Source organism: Rattus norvegicus, chromosome 18 (genome assembly GCF_036323735.1).
Source record: "Rattus norvegicus strain BN/NHsdMcwi chromosome 18, GRCr8, whole genome shotgun sequence".
Classification (NCBI taxonomy): domain Eukaryota; kingdom Metazoa; phylum Chordata; class Mammalia; order Rodentia; family Muridae; genus Rattus; species Rattus norvegicus.
The window spans coordinates 15,303,200-15,325,962 of NC_086036.1; the positions used below are offsets into that span (position 1 = coordinate 15,303,200).

The window sequence follows — 22,763 nt, forward strand, 5'->3', positions numbered from 1 at the left end:
CATCACCTTTGAATGCTTTCTGCAAGCCTCGCCCTCCTTCCTGCCCCTGGCTAGATCCAGCCATCAGCTATTTCCATTTCTCCCCAGGCACTTTTCCCTGGTTCACTAGTTTAGTGGGTCTGACCCGGAGTTTCTCAGCGAACCACCTCGTCCCTGTGGGTCCCCTTCCCAGCTGGGGTCTCCACCTGCACCCTGCGCCCCGGGGAAGAGGCGGCGCCAAGGGGGCTCTCCGGAGTGGACTCTGACGGTGGCAGACGACGAGTCACGTGAGTCTGTGGAGGCGGAGCGTGGCCGGCTGAGTGGGTGGAGAAAACAAAGCCCCCAGCTGTCAGCAGAAGAAGGAGGCGACAACGCCGGAGCAGGTGAGTCAAGTACATTCAAAGCTGTACAACCCTGGCGCGCCCAGACACCCTTTGCCCTGGGTCCGTCCCTCCCAGGCCAGGCGTTGGCCGCGCCTCTCCCACCCCCGCCTTGGTCTGCTGTCTGCAGATCGCAGAGCAAGTGGATCCTGGGGTCTTCAAGCCCATCAAGAAGTTATCCAGCCTAGGGTGTGCGCGCAGTCGGGCTCCTACGGGTCGCCCCTCTCTTTGGGTGGGGGGCTAGAGCGGTACACGAGTGGAAGAGGAAGGGAGTGAGGGCTGCCACGCTGGCAGACACAAAGTGCACTGGCCGAAGGGTGAAGGCTGGGGACACCTAGGAGAAGGCGACTTGTAGGTGGGCGCCTGCAGTGCTCGGCCCCTTCTGCTGGAGGACTGGGATTACCACCCGGGATAAGAGCCTCCCGAGCTGCCAGAAACTGCGCACTTTGGGGCCAGATCTAGAAGTGCCGCGCGCGCCCACCATCTGGAGTGTATTCCCGAACCCCCAAACTCTGGGGCCGCCTCTGGTGTGCCCTGTGCAGAGACAGGGGTCTCACGGCTGGGACCGATCACTCCTGGACCCGGGGCTTGGGATCGGGTGTGTGGCGAGGACAGTGGGTTGCTTGTCTGCTCCTGAGTCGTTGGGCAGGCAGCACCCGCAGAAAGATAGAAGCGACCACTACACTGGTTTAGAGCAGCGTTCTTCAGTCTACCCTTCCAAGTGCTGCGCTGAAGCAAGGAGTGATGCTACAAAGGCCTGGAAAGAGGGGTGGACTCAAAAAGACCCTCTGCTCTGAACCTGAGCCTTAGGCAGCGCGGACTTCTGAAAGAGCGAAAGGGTCTGGGTCACCGCTAGAGTTACTTTGCCAAGCCAGTGTCAACGGCGCAGCTGCAGCCTCGGAGGAAAGGGGCAGCAGCCATTGGGCCAGGAGCCTTTGTCTTAACCTCCAGTCCCCTTCTGTTAGTCCTGGTTGGGCCAATGGCGCGCTGAGTAATTAATATTCCGAACATTAGTTGTCCCTTCACCTCGGCACAGACGGTCCTGCTGCCCTTCCTTTGCCCCCTACTCACAGCTGGTATTCACCACCTCCTCACCTCCAAGCCTTCCCTGGGGGAAAAAAAGAAAAGAAAAGAAAGGAAGTGATCTGGACCCACTAAGCAAAAAGATAATGCCAAAAGCACTCCAGAGGGGTCAGGGCAAGTGAATGCCCACACCGCGCATGCCCGCGTGCGAGGAGGGAAGGAGTAGCTGGAACTTTCTTGATTAGCATAAGTATCTGCCCCGGGGCCGCGCGGTGCGAGGCGGAGGCTCTGCCCAAGCTTAGGTGCAAGAGAAGTCCAGTCTTGAGTGAGGTCTGAGGGACCTGCTTCTAATCTGAGGGGACCGCGGGGTGCGACTTGGCGGAACAGGACGCTAGGATGAAACAGATCCGAGATCAACGGGTAATCAGAAAGGTAAAGTGGGGTGCTGCTTTTGGACGCTAGATTTTTAGCAAGCAAGGATAGGGGGTGGGTGCTCGCCCAGGCAGCGTCCCACTTGGAAGCAACTCGCCTCGCTGTCACTTTTGTCTACCAAGCTAAACATCCGTTGCTGTTGGTCTCTGAAACAGGGTGGTCTTTGGGTAAGCGTCACAAGAAAGCTTCCTTTCCCTGGGCAAACGATGCTGCTTCGAAGCTCTAGTTTCCAAACTTGGCTTCCTCCTGGAATCACCTGTGGAGATTTGGGGAATTCCTGGTCTCTACATCCCATACTAAACCATTTAAGTCGGATTGTCCTGGGGGTGGGTAGAGAACCCCGCATCACTGGTATTAAACGAAACTTCCAGGTGATTCCAACTGCATAGCCCGTCGAGAACCACTTTGTTAACAGCAGCATGGTTGTGAGACAAGAAGCTACTTTAACTTCTTGAGTGGGTGAGAGAGAGAGAGAAGACACTGAAACTGGGGTGCCGGTGACTCACACTGCAGGGCAGGTGACTGTCATCTGGAGGCCTGGCAGGTTGTGACATCTCCCTACAACAATATTTTCCCCTTCCCTGGCTCGGGTCTGGTTATTACTGGATATTTGGAAGTTCACTGCCCATGCCTAGTGTGTGCACTGTCGTTAAGGGAGACGGATAGAAACTTTCCTTCTGGCCATGACGCATGTGTAGCAGGCAGCAGGGAAACCCAGCAGAAATAAACCAGGAGCAGCCTGGTGAGTCAGCAGGCTGCGCTCCAACGCCAGCCCAGTGAATAGGAAGTCATTATGGCTTGTCCTTATTGGCTGGCACACACTCCACTCCTTTGGAAGCACATCTTAGTATCTGACCAGGATGTTTGCTTGTGAAAGCCTCTCCCTCTTCCAGCGCTCCATCCAACCTGCTTTGAATAATACTTGCTGCTGTAAGCAGGAATACCGGAGCCAACCAGACGGCCCATCCTTTCCTTTGTGGATGTCACGTTTTTAAAGGCTCTTGGGAAATTGTAAAGTAGTTTGGGTTATCTCAGATATAAGAAATAGAGAGAAGGAGTTTGCAGTGTGTACAATTTTTTTTAAAACAGTATACACTATTTGGTGCATTCGGGGCTAAATTCGATAAGCTGCTTACATAGAAATGGCTATATCCAACATTTCATATGAAATTTTGATTGCCTTTGAACAAACCTCTGTGTGTGTGTGTGTGTGTGTGTGTGTCACTCGAGGGCACCTGTACACATTGGGGGTTGAACCTAGAGTGTACTGAGCCACACACATTCCAAGCTCATAGGTGTTTAACCTATACAATTCAGACTTAGAAAGTCAAAAAAGACAAGTTTCACGTTTCTCTCATATACAGACCCTAAACTTTAACTTTTATATGTTTGTATGTATTTGGGGGGTCACCAAACTAGAAAGGTGATCATGAGAGTGTAAGAAAAGAGTGAAGAGAGGAAGAGAAAGTACAGTAGCCTCTGTGGACCATGAGGACAGGAGGGTCTTCGGGGGGTGTAGAGGATGCTATGGGAAGGAAGGATAGAGGTGAGAGAAGAGGACCAAAAAGAACAAGGTAGGTATGAAAATGCCACGAAGGAAACCCACTACTTTGTAGGCTAACTTTAATTAAAAACAAATCATATGCTAATTTTTTAAAGGATGACAAAAATAATCGTAAGCCAGGCTCACATCTGAAATCCTAGTACTCTGAAGGCTGATCTGGGAGGATTGCTCTGCAGTTTGAGACGAGCCTACACTTTTAGTGAGGGCCTGTCAGGAAATCATAAGCACTAGTTCCCAAAGGATGACTGTCAGATATTGTATTAAATATACTTATTTCCCTTCTTTCTGTTTCTATTCCTTTCCTTACTTCCCCTCTCAGCAGGTCACTCTGTGTCACACTGTCACAGACACTTTCTTCTCCCATTCTCCATTTCCTTCAGGCCAGCACTGCCTGCTATACAGCAGGCACCAGATACTGATAGGCTCTGTGCTTCCCTTGTACCTGTGTACAGCAGCCATATACACAGCTTGGGCTGTGCGTTTTCTGTAGACCTTCATGCCTACAGACCTAGAGTGCAGTCACAGGCTTTGCCTTAGACATACTGCTTGTTGGTTCTCACGACAATCAGAAGGTGACGAGGTCACTGGGAAATGATACCTTCTGGGTGCAGTCAGCTTCGTTAAGTTCCACGTTCTATATTCCAGATATGTAGGAGCCAAAATCCTCTCGCAGCTCTGCAATAGCTATGAAATAACAGCTAATGCCTTCGCTGAGCTGCTTTGAGCATAAACTATAACTGTTGTGGTGTTAGAATCACACTCGTGGATCAAAAGTTCATTTCACAGAAGTTCACTGTCATAGGAGCAGAGCGTGTCCAACTGTAAGTGCCTTCAGGAATTCATTAATCAACGAGTGGCTTCAGAATAGTGGGTTAATAGTTAACCTGCTTCTAGTCTCATTTGCCTACTGATCTTCTTAAAATAGAACATGAATGTAGCTTCCTGGTGAAACACTGCTTAGCATATTCAAGGACCTGGGCTCAATGACCAGTATATACGTATGAGAACAAGTGTGTTTCTGTGTATTTAAAAGTAGGAATTCTGATTTATTTTCACCGGTACTCTCCCCTCCCAAGTAAATAAAGGCTTATGGGATTTTCCAAAGGCCGATATAGTGCAAATAGATCCATTCGTGCTTTCTGAAATTTTGACTGACTTTTGGGGAGCTATAAGAAATTAGGGGGTTGCAGTGCTCAGGGATTAACACAGAAGATGGGGTAGAGAGATTATAAGGAATGGGAGACTGTTTAAGGAAACAGCATCTTCCAGACACAACAGGCTAGACGTACACATGAACTCAGAGAAACTGTGGCAGCGCCCACAAGACCACATAAGGTCAAACCAGACAAAAATCCCAGCATGAAGGAGAGGAGGTGGACACAGTCACAAAGCATTTGGAAATGACAACTGCTGGAAGGGAAAAATTCGATTTTCTTCGAGTGACACTGGATATACTAACCAGAGTCCAGGGCAGGCCTCCTGCTCAGGAGCAGTTGGCCAACACAAACGGACGCCATGTTCTTAGTTGCCTTTTTCTCTTGATTTTTGTTTGTTTGTTTGGTTTTCTTTTGTTTCCTTTCCTTTCCTTTTGGTTTGGTTCGTTTTTCAAAACAGGTTTTCTCTGTGTAGCCCTGACTGTCTGTAGCGCAGACTTGCCTTAAACTCAAGAGATGTGCCTGACTCTGCCTCGGGAGTGGTGGGAATAAAGGAGCGGGGCTCCACCACCAGGCTGATGCTTGTTTGTTTGTTTGTTTTTAAGAGTGAGAGATAACATGAAGTTGGATGGAGGGAATGGGGACCTGGGAGGAGATGGGAAATGGGAAAGAATAGGATAAAAATACATTGTGTGAAATTCTAAAAACACATAATTACTGCTGGCCAACTCTATGCCCTGGCATAAAACTAGAAATAAACTTAAATTCACAGCTTCATATCAGTCAGTGATCCACAGGCTATGGCCCACCATCTGATTTTGTAAGATTATTCTTTACAGCATCTCATAATTGAAAAACGTCTAAAGAAAAGCATCTAGAAAATACCATGAAACTCAAAACTTTGGGTCCAAAATCAAGTTTCATTGGACTGTCCCCTGCCTGTGTGTTTACATGTTCCCAGTGGCTTCTTTTGCACAACTCTACCACAGTGGGAGAGTTGTGTGAAGGATGTGTTGTTTCACAGAGCCTTGAACACTTGCTGAAAGTTGACATCAAAATTTTCAGGTGGACTTCTAGTTTGCTCCAATTCAATTTACTCCAAACTAAATAAGCACTTAACACTTAAACCCTTGGTGTTTAATTTTAAACAAAACCTACTGAACCTAGGTCAGATAATCACTAAAGACAGACGATAGTATTTTTTTCATATTTTCTTGTGTGTTTACTTTGTAAGAATAGTTTATTCCTGAATAATGTAGACTCTGCTAACACAGTTAAACATGGAAGCTCAAATGATATAAGCTCAGTAAGCCCAAATGATACAATATCAGCCTCTCACAAGCCCCCCAGTGACCCCCAGTAACTTGGTCTTCTCTTGCTGTGCAGTCCTGGCTGACCTAAACTCGCTGTGCAGCCAGCTTCTTACAACATGATTCTTTCTGGTCTCTGCCTCCCCGCTCTGAGATTCCAGGCGTGCACCATACCTTGACATATGTGCACTTACTGTTTCATTGTTTGAAGGCCTAATTTTGAGATTTCTGTTCAGTTATAGATATTTTTCATCAGTAATTTATGCACTTACTTAAAGTGTGGTGGGGAAGCTCGGGGGAAATGATTCGACTTTTCCGAAGTCAAAAATAAACAGACAATAATGTCTACACAGCATGATAACTCAGCTGAGGCTGGCATTGCATCATTAGGTCGTGCCATGTACAGTTGCTTTAGACTTTGCAAATTGGGAAGTAGACAATAGAGTGATGGTGTAGTGATCCAGAAGTTCCTGAGTCTCATAATACTGGGTCTCTTCTTTAGGAATCCAGAGGCTTCAGGTCATAAGTCCTACTCCTAGAAGGCCTGAGCCAAGACCATCTCCTCTAGGAAGCTCTTCAGAACCTGCCCACTGCACTCACTCGCCCTTTTCCACCAGATATTTTATGTGTTCACTTCTATAACAAGAAAGTATCTTAACTTTTCTTCCTCTATCTTTTGTCTCTCCATGCACTTTTCTCTGTAAATAGCTTGATCATCCTGAAAAACATTTGTGTGGGTAAACAAATAAGTACTAACTAAATGCCACAAGGGCATGTTAACTGTGATAAACACTGTCCATCCAGCCCTGCACTCAAAGAGCCTCACCTGGGGTTTCCTCTCCCTCTTCCTAGCTTGGCAGAAGTAATTTTACACCTGTGTTTCTAAGTACACATTAAATATGCTAACAGATAAAGCTGGGAGAGATGGCTCGGCAGTTAAGAGCACTCACTGCTCTCGAAGAGGACCCAGGTTTGGTTCCCAGCAACCACATCTGGTCGTTCACAACTGCCTGTAACTCCAGTTCCAGGAGATCCAATACTTTATTCCAGCCTCCAAAGGCACTGGTACATGTGCGATACACAAACTCAAACAGACAATACATGCACATACCCACATGCACAAGCACACATACACATGCATAAACTTTATAAAAATCACTAAGTGACGAAATAGCACTGTATGACTTGGCTTTTTGCTGTAGAATGAGCGTTCTGTGGACTTAGAGACAATTTGATGGGGCCAGGGATGATCAGCCCGTAGCCCCTGTTTTGAGTAGTGAGGGGCCAGTTAGGGCTTTGGAATCCGTGGCCAAACAAGAACCATCTGTTAGACAGAGCTATTGTTTATCTTATTGAAAGGAACTCGGGCCTCCTGGTACTACTTACCAACTTCCCTCACAATCAGCCACACAGACGAAAAGCAGTGTAATATATTCCAGTATCTGTGGCCTTTTCTCCTTCAGAGTCTATCACTATCCATGTCTATCACCATGGACACCAGCTGCTGCCCACTCCTGCACCTGAGTCCGGCTTCACCACCTCTGGAGAAGAGTGCATTAGGTTTTCTTTCTAGCCTCAACTTTATCCTCCCGGTGTGTGGTGACACTCTTCAGGGGAATTTGCTCAGACCCAGGGCCGTGGGTGGAGTTGGGAAGAGTCATCTTGACACCTTTCGAGTGTACCGTGTTAGGCAATCAGAAGCAGGCGAGCCAGCAGGTTGAGTAGAAGGATGATTGTGCGCTGTGTCTAGAAACCTCAAGCCGAGCTCACCTGAGTCATATTTTCCCATGGGGCTAAGAGCCCATCCCAAGGGAAGGAAATTCTTAACTGGCCTCTTCGCGGGGGATGGTTTTGTTGTGGAGTTTGCTGTTAATTTTCTACCTTCATTTCTCTGAAAATTATGTTTGTTGATCCTAAGTGGAGGTGCTAGAGATTTTTAAAATTAAAACAACAACTACTGACAACAAAGAGAATTAGAGAAGTGATCGCCAGCAAGAAAATGGAACATCTATTAGATCTAAGGCGTCCTAAAGAAAGCAGGAGTTAGGATCAGAAAGGATCATCCCTAACTCCCCATCTTTGCTCAAAAGTTAACTCTAAACAATGATCTTGATTCAGAACTTACTCGTCAGATAGAAGACCATTCCATCTCTTTTTCTTAGTCACTGTAAGGCAGTTTGAACTGGTGGTCAGCAAACATGGTTCTTTGTTTTAGCTGTGTATAACCTGCAACTCCAGACATCTCAGTGCAGCATTGTGGACTCCAGTCTTATCAGGAAATGACAGCATCATGCCTTTACTTCTCCTCTGTCCGCAAACTATCGCTGTACTCTAAAAGGTGGTTAGTAATTCATTTTTACAGTAAAATATAATAAGTAATATATTCTTTCCTTTGAAGAGTCCATAAATTAATTTCTAAGCTCAAGGAAAACAGGTACCTTTAATAATCTGCCAGTGTGTTGAATTATTTAGTTATACTGGAATATGAAGCAGTAGCAATAAGTTCAACTATCTAATAATTTAATGTATACAGAGTGCCAGGCCAGCTCCTCAAAAGCCTAAAGCAGTGTGATTTCTGGCAGAGCATATACATTAATCCTAAAATCATCCACTCACAGGCAGACATGGTGGCACACACCTTAACCCCAAATAGGGAGGATAGACGAATATTGTGTGGCCTAGGCTACATAGTACATTCCAGGTCAGCCTGGTTATACAATGAGACTCCATTTCTAAAAGGTAATTAATCAGCAATAAGGCAAAAACATCTTAGAAACTTCCCAGATGCTCACGAATTCCTGCCCAGGCAATTGGATCCCATGAATGGTTACCACTGGGTCCTCCCTCATCAATCAACTTAGAAATAAAGACACCATCTATAATAGCTTGCTGGAGGTGAGAGAAGATGAGGAAAAATCAGAGCTAGCGACCAGATCTAGCACAGTGCTGTGTCCCCTTCATCCCTCATGATACAGGGAAGGCAAGCAGGGTTGTGTCTCTTGGTCTCCTGTTACTGCTGAGTCCCTAGATACTAACATGCCACCTGCCAAAGGCACCAGAGCATGCAAGGACAAGAAGAGACTTTAAACCCAGGAGTAAACCAAGCTTGATAAAGCACTTCCTTTAATCCTTTCTCTTTTGAAGGCTGGAATTGAGTTGTCCTGAGTAGATAGAAGTCCCAAGTCAGCAGTTGTGATGAACAAGTGATTGACTTTTTTATCATCCAGAGACCTGAAAGTTAATGTCCAGTGGAGCTTCTCAGGGACATGGGACAAGCCATCCTTTCCTTCCCAGGGCCATGGTGTCACTGCACTCTATCAGCTTGCCCAGGACACTTCACCACTTCTGCTGGGCTCAATCAGAGCTGGTTGTGTTCATCTGTCTCAGATGAACAGCATCGCCAGTGTTTAGTGAAGGGTCTCAGGGTCAGCGCACAGCTCTGGGAATCATATGCTTTCATTGTTTGTGCTAAGTAGAAGGGTTTGGAAGCTGCAGGTGACTTAGGGGGATCATCTCATGTATCCTCCTTCCAGATAAAAACAGCAGTGGAGAACTTTCTACTATAGTCACCTAGAAGTGTCATGTTTTTGCATGGCACAAACGAATACCTCCAGCAAGCTATTATAGATTGTCTTTGTTTCTAAGTTGTTTAATGAGGGAAGACCCAGTGGCAAACACTCATGGGAACCAATTGCCTGGTCAAGAATGTGTGAAAGCTGGGAGTTTCTAAGAAGATTTTTTGCTTTATTGCTGATTAACTCATCCTAACTCCCCTAGTTCCTATGCACCTTGAGAAAAGCCAGTAAGGGTCCTTCTCCAGGGATTTATTAGGGTCCCTTCTGTCAAGCTGTTTTAGATCCCTTAAGATAGGATAGGGGCTAGCCATATAGCTTAGATCCCCTAGGCTGTGGAAAATTCAGGGCTCAATGTCCCCTGATGGAAAAGTTTTTAAAGGGCTTCCCTTGATCTGTTTCAGTCGTTTGGACTTTCCTACAGTTGCTTGTTATTGTCTGCTTCTGACTCTGCAGTACTCTCTCAGTGTTCAAAGACAGTATTCAAATTCAGGGGTGGGTGGGTGTTTGTGTGCACACATATGTGTACATGTATGCTTGCATGTGTGTGTGTGCGTGTGTGCATGCAGCGTGCCTGTATGCATAGGTGCATTTATGATGTCAGTTCATATTAGAGGCCAGAGGACAACCTGTCCTTCCTCAGGTGACATCCACTTTGTGGCTGTTGACTGGAGGGTTTGTTTGTTTGTTTGTTTGTTTGTTTAAAACAAGGTCAGTCTTAGTGGCCTTGAGGCTAGGCCAGCTGGCCAGCAAGCCTGGAGATGCAACTGTCTCCACCCCTTCAGCACTGGGATTACAGTCATGCAGCGACACAGCCAGCCTCCTATGTGGGTTCTGCAGATGGGTCTCAGCTCTTTAATCTTCCAAAGCAAGTTCTTTACCAACCGAGCTCTTTCCAGCATGTCAGTTGTCTAATAATGACCGTAAAGTTGTCTTCTCCACTTATGTAAATATTTATGGTAGCTAAGGACTTTTTATGTATAGCAGCAGATTTTTATGTAGACACACTTTATAGAAAAGTATAAACACAAAAGCCCAGAACATAAGTGGTATACCTAAAGTCAATAACTGGGGAAGAGTTGAAGCCAGGGCTCTTTACTGTGGTTCCAATGCTTCTGGGAGACGGGATTATCAATCATAGCTGGATTCTCGGGGATGCAGAAGTCCTCTTAATTCATAAACTTACTGAACTGTAATAGTGATCCAACCTCCAATGACCTCATCTTTCTCTCAGAAAGATCCATAGCATTTCACACTGAGGAGATGAGGATGGTTTGACAAAGTTCACCACAGATGGGGCCCTTTGACCTTCTGGAATTCACAGACACTTCTCTGCTTCCAATTCCCAGTGCATCAAAAGAGGGCGTGATTGGCTGTTCAGAATGTGTCTGAAAGTGCCGGCCATCTCAGGAGGTGTTGGAATGAGGTGCTGTGGGACAGACTGGTGGTACTGGCATGTCACCTCAGGGCAGACATGTGGACACCCTCGGTACAACTAGTTTGGAAACAACAGGGGCAAGACTTGGCTTTAGTTTATTGTGTGCTTCTGACAGAGCAGCAAATCACCTGACCATATTCCCATTTCTCAAGCACGGTGGATGTTTGTGTGGTGATCTCCATTGTCCACACAAATAAAAATAATAAGGCTAAAGAAATGACTCATTTGCAAGGGTTTGCCTCGCAAACATTAGGACCAGAGTTTAGATTCCCTCACCCTCAAACAAACAAACAAGCAAACACCTAGGACCCAGGACTACACATGCTGGTAAGCCTAGCACTGGGGTCGAACAGATGGGGGAGGCGAGGGGTGTCCTGGGGCTTATTGGCTAGCCAGTGTAAATAAATTAGTTCAATAATAAACCTTGTCTTAAGAATAAATAAACTAGGGCTGGAGAGATGGCTCAGCGGTTAAGAGCACTGACAGCTCTTCCAGATGTCCTGAGTTCAATTCCCAGCAACCACATGGTGGCTCACAACCATCTGTAATGGGATCTAGTACCGTCTTCTGGAGTGTCTGAAGACAGCTATAGTGTATTCATTAATAAAATAAATAAATCTTTAAAAAAAGAATAAATAAACTAAAGCATGGAGGAAGACACCCATGACAGCCTCTGTCCTCCACATATGTGTGCAATGAGCACACACGTGCATGCACACAGACATGCCCAGGAAAAATAACAATTACTTCACTTAAGGTACTCATATAATGAGATCCAGAGCTATCCATTCTGGTCAGCAGAGGGGAAATAATAAAAGTTTATTATAATCAACCTCGGTGCATTTGCAAAGTAATTAAGTAACTAATTGAGCTAATTAGAGAGAAGAGGACTTTTCCTAAGGACCTGAGAGCTGGACAAATCCATTATCCTGAAGGATTGGAGGTGTGACAGGACAAGGACAGTGACAAAACACTAATGCCCCAGGATGGACTTTCCACCTTAGCTTGACTTTGATCCATTGTAGAATCTGGACTATGAATGGATGAGCTTGAATATGGATCAGCGAGTGAATGGGCCATCTGGCTAAGTGTGTTAGGTTGCCATAGTAGCAGGTTTTCCAAAGAGCCCTGAGAGAAGTCAACTCGAACCTTCTAAGTCTAGGGGTGGTCCTCAGACCAACAGCATCAGAGTCATCTGAAAGCCTTTTAGAGGGGGATAAATACCAGCTTCCCACACCCACCCATTGCTACTGACTCACAATGTGCGTCTTTTAACAAGATTGCCAAGTGAATCATAAAGTCTGAATACCGCCTCAGCCGATATTGAGAGGCAAGACGCTCACAAATGCCTTACACACCCTGCACAGTAGTCAAGACAGGAGCAGTCACACCCTGCACACTAATCAAGACAATAGCAGTGATAAATCTTCCCCGTTAGTGTGCCCACTCTCCCTGTCAGGAGCAGTGCATTCAGAGGCCCTGGATTATAGCTGCATATTTCTGTGTTTGCCACCGAGCCAGCCTGTAAGTCTTCTGTGTAGATGCTCCTCATCTAGCACAGTGCCTGGCATATGACCGGCATGTATGGTGGCAGCAAAACTTGCAGTTGTACAGGCCGAAAAACATTGGCTCGGGCCTCAACCCTGCCACAGGGTTCTCTCAAGTTCATGCATCTGTAAGACGTGGAGAAGCACAGCCCTTCTGGGATTTGGCAAGAAAAGTACTTAACGATGTAATGTGCTAACAGAGCACCTGTGCCCAGCAGCCGTTCTTAAGTGGTGTTGACTCAAGTGTGCTCAGTGACTGCTGGACAAAAGGAAAACTAGGAACCTCCTATGAACAATGTAAAGCTGAGAGGGTGGCGTCCTGGAGCTGCTGCCATACATGAGGCTGAGTTTAAATTATTATGGACAAAGGGAACACAAGGAAAGGGAAAGGTGAGCAGGGCCAGGATGAACTTGCAGGAAGCCTGTGTGGTTGGGAACCTTTGCACAGCAGCATTTGTATCAGCTGTCGCCTCTGTCTGTGCCTTGGTTTCTCCTCCTAAGAATAATATCCACAAAGCCCTCTTTCATAGGGAGAAGCATTCTGCTGCTTGTGGTGTACAAAATCAGACCTTATTCATACCAGTCTCCCGACCAACTTCTTAACACAGTACCAAGCCCATAGGAGATGGCGGCAGTGCAGGACTGCCCGGTGACATTCAAGCCTGTGCTCTCTGTGGGGATGAAAACCTCACCCCTAACACACAAAATCATATTCCTTAGAGCAGTGGTTCTCAGCCTTCCTCATGCTGGACCCTTTAACACAGTTCCTCGTGTCGTGGTGACTTCAACTGTAAAACTATTTCGTTTCTGCTTCGTTACTATAATTGTGTTTCTGCTGTGAATGGTAATGTAAATATCTTATATGCAGGATACTGATATGTAAACCCCCCCCACACACACACACACCCAGGATCGAAACCTACTGGCTTCGCACAGTATCCTGGGGGTGCAAAAGAAATGGCCAGAGGGCTAGTGTCTAAAGGGTCTTCTTGAAGGTGTGGGCAGCGAGGGTGGGAGAGAAAATGATGGCGAAAGGGAGAAGATGCCGGGTCAGAAGTTTGTATCTACAAGTCAGAGTCCAAGGGAGTTCCCACAGGAAAGGAGAGAGAAAAACTCCTGCCAAAAGCCATCCAGGGGGACCTCCAAGGGGGCAGCAGGGAAGTTATGATTTGGAAGCTAATATTTAAAATTTTGCAAATTTTTACAGTAGCCAGATGTAGCACTTGCCTATAATCCCAACACTCAAGAGGCAGAGGCAGAAAGATCACTACAAGTTTGAAGGCAGCCTGGTCTATAAAGCAACTTCCAGGCCGACACAGGCCAAGCCTCCCGAAAGAGTAAACCATGTTTGGTTTCTGGCGCCCACATGGTGGATCACAACACCCACAACTCTAGTTCCAAAGGATCCAGTGCTTGCTTCTCACCTCCATAGGCACTGCTGTGCACATGATATGCACTTATACATGCAGACAACACACTCATACACATAAAAATATGAAGAAAAATATATAAAAACCACCAATAGATATAATGAGAGGAAGTTTCTTTAAAAAAAAAAAAAAAAAAAACTCCAAGTGGGGCTGGTGGACTGCTCAGTCACATATAGACCTGGATTCAGTCCCCCAGAAACTACCTAAGAACCCCAAGAATGGTAATGTTCAGGCTTTTAATCCCAGTATTGTGAGGCAGAGACCAGAGACTTTCTGGGGCTCATGGATACACTAGATTTACCCTACTCGGTGAATTTCAGATGTTGCCATCTCAAAGAAATAAGAGGGCTGGCACCTGAAATATGACAACACTTCAGGTTGGCTTCCATGTTCCAGCTATGCGTGTACACACACGTGCACCCACGTGTGAGCACACACACATGCAGATACTTACACATTTTGGTTGGACCCTCCTCCTTTAAACAGCACCTCCCTGAGTGTGATTGGAGCGTCACCTCTGGCACATCCTGGAGTATTTCCAGTCAGATAGAGCTCAGCGTGCACCTTCCATTCAAGGGTCTGAGATACTGGCGTAACTCAGACAGTTGGAAGTAGATTCCTCTGCAAGGGAAAGCCCACAGCAGAGGCTCTGAGAGCAGTCCTGGGCCCCTCACATGGGCTTGGACAGGGAACTTATGTCCAGACACTCTGCCAACGTTTCCACAGTTCCAGTCACTTACTAACATGTTTCATACTCTGAAAAAAAGATTTTCCCAAAGCACACAGCACAAGGTGAAGTCATCCATGTTTTAAGGAAGACCATGCCCGCTGAACACCAATGTCCTAACGTCTCTGTTAGCCTGTCAAAGCCCTGCAATACTTTTAATATGCTGCTTCCTCGGTGGGCCAGGAGAATAACGGATTACAAAGACGGGACACAAGGAAAACATGCCTTGAGTATCCACCATGTCTCGAACACTGTACCATAAACTGTGACAGAAAACAAGAAACTGAGGCTCTCCAGGCAACTTTCCCACTTTCCTATGTGTTGGTGTCCATCACACAGAGCAAAGGGCTGTTCTCCACTTACTGGTTTTCCAGTGACATGGTGAAAAATGGACAAAGGCTTGGCTTCAGTGATGCAATTATAAAAAGCATTTTGTGGGGTTACAATGCATGGATCCAATATTTCTTATGGGTGTAGCTTGCCTCGGTGTTTTGGGGTTTTTTGTTTGTTTTTGTTTTGGAGGGTGTTTTGTTTTTCAGAGAATTTTACTTTCACGTTACCACTCTTTTATAAAAAAAAAAAATCTAAAATAGAAAGGGCAGTCTTAAAAATTATTTTTGTTCTGGTTCACATGGGAAGCAACAGATGGAGAAGTGGGGGTTCCAAGAAGAGATGGTTACGCTGTGCTTGGAGGAAAAGGAGCCAAATTTGTAGCTATCGCTTGGGATTGTCCTTCCAGTGTATAGAAACCAAAGCCTGTAGCCCTGAGGAGTTTATACCACCATTATCACCTTCAGTATATGCCACCCAAATCCCTTTATCATCAAGCAAGATTTTCAAAGTCCTTAAGTATACAGCATGGATCATTTGCCAATTTGTCTTTCTTAAGGAGAATGAGTCATAGTAGACTTGATATCCAAGCCCCCGTGTAACCTGACCTCCTTTGCCAGCGCATACCCTCCGCCCTTGGGTTTTGGTTTCTCTGGTGCATGCTGAGCCCTGTGTTTCCCGTCAGTGAGCAGCCCTAGGCTGCCCCTGGAGAGGCCACAGTCCCAGCGCAAGACCACTAATTGATGTGCTTGCTGGAAGTTGGTATCAAGCAAGATCAGTCTCAGGATTAACAGCATGTGCCTCTCTGTTAATGTTTATAAGATGCCTGTTCCTAGAAAGTCGTGGACCTCCCACAGGATAGAGTATAATCGGCAGCTGGAGCCGTTCAGAATCTCAGAATGCAGTAGGGAGTTTGGAATCCAGGATACAACCCATTCTGAAGACCTGGGAAGGCTGAGTCAAACCCTGGGAGCAAACCAGGCCCAGGCCCCAGCCCTGACACCTTCTTAGAAAAGCTAGAGGCAACTCGGGAGGCCTGATGCTGTCTCTAAGAACAGAATGATCTGACCTCGTGTAGATCAGAGGATAAACTGGCCAGCTACAAAGCAGAAAGAATAGTAAATTATCCAGTGGCTTGCATGATTAGAGATACTTTTACATCCATGTTTCCTCCTGATGTTTCTCTTATGTTCCTAGCATTTTATGGCCAGGCATAAAGACAACGGTTGTTTGAGTTCAGGGGTAGAGAGATCGTCCTAGGTGAAACAGATATTCTGGTGGCATACCTTGGACATAAGATGCTGGAATTCTGGGTTTGTTGAAAGCAGAAGGATTGGAAACTTCTAGAGAGTAGACTTCTATGAAACAGAAAATGTGCTTTGCTTGATCCTGCCATGATTTGTATCCTAACAAATTTTGATTAAAATAAATCATAGAGAGAGGGGCTGGTTTCTTGATGCCTGTTTCTGAAGAAGAGCTACCTGGTGCTTAAAATGACAGAAGACCGCAGTCTGTAGGAGACGACAGAGTGAGAGACAGACCACCTGCCTTGTCCACAAAGTCCAGGAAAGAATAAAATTCTACTCCTATGCAGAGAGATGTGGAATTCAGAGGGATCCCTGCTCAGTGTGAACTTCAGAGAATAGAGATTCATTAAAATGCATGAGGTACCAAACTGGTGTTTAGAATTCACTTTCAGGGGCTGGGGATTTAGCTCAGTGGTAGAGCACTTACCTAGGAAGCGCAAGACCCTGGGTTCGGTCCCCAGCTCTGAAAAAAAAGAACCAAAAAAAAAAAAAAAAAAGAATTCACTTTCAGCTTTCACTGTATGCATTTGTATCAACGTTAGGAATTTTGATGGAGAATTGGACAGACTGGCGGCTAGAGAGATGACTTGGAGGTTAAGAGCACTTGCTGTTCTTACAGAGGACCTGGATTGGATTCCCAGGATCCTCACAGTGGCTCACTACTCCCTGTAACTCAAGTTCTGAGTCTGTTTTCTGACCCTCATGAGACCAGGCATTCCTATGCTATACAAACATCCATGCAGGCATAGCATTCACACACATAAGGAATGGAGAGTGGAAATGTAGGAGAATCACATCAGGGGATTTGTCTGCTTCACCTGGACAAAAATTTTTAATTTTGATAAACATCAGTTTATTTGCTTTTAACAGACTATAATTCTGATGTCAAAACTAAGAATATTTGCTAGGCTCTGGATCCCAAAGACTTCCTCCTTGCTTGCTTATGTCTTCTTTTTTCTAAGCAGATTCTAAGATGTATCAAAGGACTGGCTTTAAAAAAAAAGATTTATTTATATTTTATGTGCATGTGTGTTTTGCCTGTACGCATGTGCTGAGGCCCTGCAGAGATGTGAGATTTGCGGGAACCAGAGTTACGGTCAGTTGTGAGCTGCCATGTAGGTGCTAGGAACTGAACTGGATGCTCTCCAAAAGCAGGGAGAGCCTTTACCACTGAGCCATCTCTCCAGCCCCAGGGGACTGGTTTTTACAATTCAAAGTGTGAGGAAAGAGAGAACAGATAGATGGTAAGGTCTGTGAGGTACAGCCCTGCCCACTGTACATCTCGCCCCCATTACTCTGAGCCCCATTGCTCTGAGCCTCCGTTTTGTTTGTAAGATTGTTTTATCTAATAAAATTCAATTAAATTAGTGAACTGTCTAGCACATACAGGGCTCCATAGATGAGCTCACGATTCTCCAAGCTGCTCTGTCACAGCTGCCGAGAAATTAGCAACTGGCTGTTTTGAGTAAACAGAGAAAGGTCACTTGTGTGTAGATGAGACAGCATCTTCTAAGGGCTAATTATCTAGTTTGCAGATAAACTTGTGCTCCTGCCTCAGCGCTTGGTAGGCAACCTCTTGTTTGGTAACAAAGCTACTGAGAACTAGCTTAATAAAGAAGGCAAATGAAAATTTTATTCTAAGCTGTTAAGATTTCTGAAAAATTGGGAGACTTTAGGAGTCAAAAATTGTTGAGAACTAGGTTTTTTTAATCTGATTTTAAGTTTATGAAACTAGTATTAAATTATAAAAGCATGTAAAATATCCATGCAGACATAAATTCTGTTATAAAACATATATGGACATTTATTCTACCTGAGATGTGTGTGTGTGTGTGTGTGTGTGTGTGTGTGTGTGTGTGTATGAGTTTATCTAAATCTACTTCTTAAAAGCATTACTATGGATTTTTCTGCCTTTTAAATAAGGCAGAGAATTAAGTTTTTATCTGAACTTGGAACCCTACAGTTAAGTTTCTCTTATCTGAATGCTTGGCACCAGATATGAGATTTCAACAGAATTTCAACAAAATTCATTGTGTTTCATATATGCCTTGGGCATATAGCCTCAAGGTCATTTCATATAATATTTTAAATAGTTATCTACATAGAACAGCTTCAGGCTGTGACATCCTCTACTTGTGGCATCGTGTCACCATTCAACGAGACTCAGTTTTTGGAGACTCTGGGGTTTCAGCCTCCTGGACTAGGTAATGTGTTCCCTGTGTAACAACCTGGCTGTGTGGTCATGGCCCACGCCTTTGATCTCAGCACCCCAGAGACAGAGGTAGGCAAATCTCTGAGTTCAAGACCAGCGTGGGCTACAGGGTGAGTTCTAAGACAGTCAGGAAAAACAAAACCAAACAAAACAACAACAAAAACAAGACGGCAGCCATCTTTACCCATGCTTTTATTGTTCACCTGTTACCAGATTATTCTTTTCTCTTTCACTACCCTTGTACGGAAACTGTAAAAATCCTACCAATTCCCCATTTAAAAATCAGCAGTAGTAACTTCAGAGCTTTGTCCAGGATGAACCTCATTGTGTTAGATGTGTTGCAGATATGTTGATTTTTGTGTGGTTGGTTCTGGATAACGATCAGAAGCATCTCTGAGTTGGTTGTGGAAACACAGCAGATGAGTCTTCTCTCACTTGTTGCTGGGGGTGATGGGAAAGACATGTATAGCAGGTCACTTTTAGCAGTATCCAGTGGGACCATTAGTCTCTCCCCAGTAGCCACAGACGTCCCCATGGTGGGTCTTGAACCCAGGACCTGCCACATCACTCAGCCTCTAGAACTGGGTATACCAGTCATTGACTATAAGGTGCAGCCAAGTAGTGTGTTAGAGGGAGTAGTGAACTGATAGAAAACAAATGAGTGGGGCTGGGGATTTAGCTCAGTGGTAGAGCACTTGTTAGGCAAGCGCAAGGCCCTGGGTTCGGTCCCCAGCTCCGAAAAAAAGAAAAAAGAAAAAAAAGAAAGAAAGAAAACAAATGAGCATCTGTTGTGTGTATCTTTTCAAGTCTGGCTTATCATAAAATAAGTCATAAAATAAATTTTATGCAAGTTTGAGCTCTAACTGATAAGGCTCATAATGCCTCAGGAGGGGCCTGCTTCTGGGTTATCTGATGACACAGGACTTTTAGATTCCTTGAAGTTACAGACAGCGATAAGCTGCCATGTGGGTGCCAGGAATTGAACCCAGGACCTCTGGAAGAGCAACCAGTGCTCATAATCATTAAGCCATCATTCCAGTACAGACGCAGGGCTTTTTCTCTTCACACCATGCTAGGGAGGTTGGGGGATGAAAACAATTCTTTTTCTAGATCTGCCATTATACTAAAATTTCAAAATTTCCAAGCAAAATCAGTCAGTTTTGGGTATTTGTGGAATATGCTTTCTTTAAGTTCTTTTTCCATTGATCTACAGTGTTTTCATGACGTTACTTCACTCAATTCTTTTCCTTGTGTTTTGTCTTCTTCCAGGGTCCCATTTCCCAGAAGAACCACTCGCTTCAACAGCCAGGGAGAGTGCCTGGATGTTCAAAGTAAGGTTTCAATATGACTACCTTGTAGATTCCATTTGTGAATTAAATTGGCCTGGTATGGACTGCCTAAATGGCTGGCTTGTTTTTAAAAAGTCTATTGCATGGTTAAAGCCAGTGTTTGAGTAAATGTACTATGTAAAGAGTACTATGTACTCTTCAAATGATGCCCTCCCTCCCAAGTGTGCTTAGAGCTAGTGACTGCTAACAGAAAGTCCTCTGAAACATGGGCAAGCCAATTAAAGTTTAATTCGCGAGATCGTATTAGTGGTCGTTGGAGGAAGAAATATCAAGATATGGTCAAAATAATCCTGAGACATTTCTAGTTATTTTTAAATAAATGGAGTGTTATTTTTTATTGTTAAGAATACAAGGTGAACCTTAGGGGAGGAAGGAAGCAGAAAGAGAGGGAACAAGAGGAAGAAAGAGAAGGGGAGGGAGAGAAGAAGAGAGGATCATGAGATAAATACACGTATCAGGACAATGGCAAAGCCCCTGAGAGCCCCTCTGTGTTTACAGTTTCTAGTTTGTCTGAGACAGGATCATTTTGATCTTTAGCTGTTTCCCATGGGTACCCTAAATCTCTGCCTGATAATGCCTTCAAAGTGTACCGCCAGGGGCTCCCCTAGAACAAAAGAACAATTAACTAAAATTCCACCAGATGGCAATATTTGGAAAGCCATTCAGAGAGCTTTCAAAGCTCTGCGCTGTAATTGTTCATGTGGGGACGGGTCTCAGGAAGCATCAGGTCCTAGATTTCATCAAAAATGTTTTCCTCTATCAATTTTTTTAAAAATGTATAGAAAGATGTGTGTGCGATTGTATATTTTGTTTTCCCCCTTTTGTCTTAACCTCTGGAATGCTAAAATTAGAAACCTAGTCCTCAAACAGTTCTCTAGAAGGTGTTAAAGTCTCGGTTTTGTTAATAATTCTCCCAGAAGGCGTTGGTGCACTTTCAAGTCTCCAATCTGTGGGTGTGGCACGATGGCTTTCACCTGTTATTGTGAGAAATGCTAGGGGTGACAGATATCGTTAAGAGAAAAGAACCCTGAAGCTCCTCCCCTATGGATACTTGTTAGCAAGTCACCTTGATATGAAAGCAAGAGAAATGTGCACATACGGAATTGTCATTTGTATTGGCTTGGGATGGTTAAGGTTACCAGCGGGTACAAGCCAAGCCTTCCTGTTCACTGTAGTCAAGCAGACCCCTGGACTCTGTCTGTTGTTATCCTAGGGCCCAGAGCAGACTTCAGGGCAGAGAAGAATCAAAGAGTAAAAAGGCAGGTATAGACCAAGAAGAGAAGCCTACTCAACTTCCCCTGTAGCCATAGGACGCCATTGCTGCAAAGATGCAGGGATCCTTGTGGAAATGAATCCTCTGTCATTGGCCCCTCTGGTGGGAGCCCATCTGCTGGTTTGTCTGGGATAATCCTGATAATCTGGGCCCTATGTATGAACCAACTAGCCTATTTGCCTATAGAATGTCTCTATTGATGGTAAGTCTCATCATCAGCCGACATCCCTAACTGGCATGGCAGAAGAGGTAATATAGGAAAAGGGGAACCATTATCTAAGTGGACTACATCTCTTTATAAACCTTCTAACTGGAGCTATGGGACAAACACTTTTTCTTAAATGCACTTTATTTTCGTACAAGTGAGTTATGGAGATAGCTTGTTCAGGAATAGCTTGTGCAAGCATGAGGACTTGAGCTTGACCCCAGACCCAAGTTAAAAAAAAGCAGACGTGGGCAGCGGTGATGACTCAGCAGTTAAGAGTAGTTGTTGATCTTGCAGAGAATCCAGGTTTGGTTCCCAACGTCCACTAATTGGAATTCCAAGAGTTCCAATGCCCCCTTCTGACTGCAGACACCAGGCACACACACATTCAGTGCTCAAACATACAAACAGGCAAAATGCTCATACACAAAATAAAATAAATGGTTTTTTTAATTAAAAAAAAAGCTCATCAACCTCTTTTTAAAAATTAAGTGTGGTGATGCACACCCATCATCCCAGTACTGGGAAGGCAGGGACAGGTGGGTCCCTAGGATTCACAGTCAGCCTAGTCGACTTGGCAAGCTCTAGTCAATGAGAGACCCTGTCTGGAAGATGGACAGACGATGGAGAGCTTCTGAGGAATACTTTCTAAAGTTGACCTATGACCCCCAGTTGCAGACATAGCCCTACACACATGCACGCCCTCCTGCTGCCTGAGGAACATTATCTAAGGTTGCCTATGACCCCCAGTTGCAGGCATAGCCCTACACACATGCACACTCTCCTGCTGCACCCCACCCCACCCCCACCCCACCCCCCGTCTCCCATCTCTCCTGTTGCTCCGTTTTGTTCCCTTAAGTTTCATTTCTGTTTTTATGTCAGGCACACATAAATGATTCAATGTGGCCATATAAAATCTAGGAAGCACCAGTGATAGAAAAACATGGCATTTGGTTTGGGGCAATAGACCTAATTTGCTTAATATGATTACCTCTAGCCTCATTTATTTTCCTGCAAACTCCATAGCCTTGTCTTTCTTTACGGCTAAAAGAACTCCACTGTGTGTATAAACCACATCTCCTTTCTCAGTTCTGCTGTGACTGAACAACTGGTTTGGTCCCCTGTAGTGGACTCTGTTGCAGTAAGCACCGGGGTGCAGCCATCCCTGTGCTCTGTGGCCTTGAATCTCCATGCAGATGTCCAGGAGTAAGAACAACGCCGTCCTATGGTAGGTTTAAGGTTTAAGTTTGAGCAGCCTTCAGCTGGCGTGCACAGTAGCAGCTACACTAGTTTACCATCCAACCAGCACTGTGTAAGGGTTCCCGAGGTCCGCTCCTCAGCAGCAGCGTTTGCTATCGGTGATGTTAGTGACTGGGCATCCTGACTGGGTGAGATGGAACCTCCATGTAGTTGCATTTGCATTTCTCTGATGGCTAGTGATGTTGAAAGTGCTTTTCATATGTTTATCCGCCTATGGACTAAACCTCTGAAGCTGTAGGCCAGCCACAGTTAAATGTTTGAAATACACATG

General features: G+C 45.1%; 1 protein-coding gene across 2 annotated transcripts in view; it reads left to right on the forward strand.

The window, feature by feature from the left end:
- Positions 1-302: 302 nt before the first annotated feature.
- Positions 303-22,763, forward strand: part of Mapre2 (microtubule-associated protein, RP/EB family, member 2) — a 140,805-nt gene continuing 118,344 nt past the window's right edge. The window contains exons 1-2 of one of the 2 annotated variants that reach the window (XM_039097097.2): positions 303-362; positions 19,675-19,736. Coding sequence is in view for 1 of the 2 variants with exons in the window: in XM_039097095.2 (XP_038953023.1) it covers positions 1,779-1,814; positions 19,675-19,736 (98 nt within the window). In the remaining variant the exon portion in view is untranslated. Of the gene's footprint in view, positions 1,815-19,674; positions 19,737-22,763 lie in introns of both variants that reach the window. The other variant, XM_039097095.2, reaches the window with a different exon arrangement.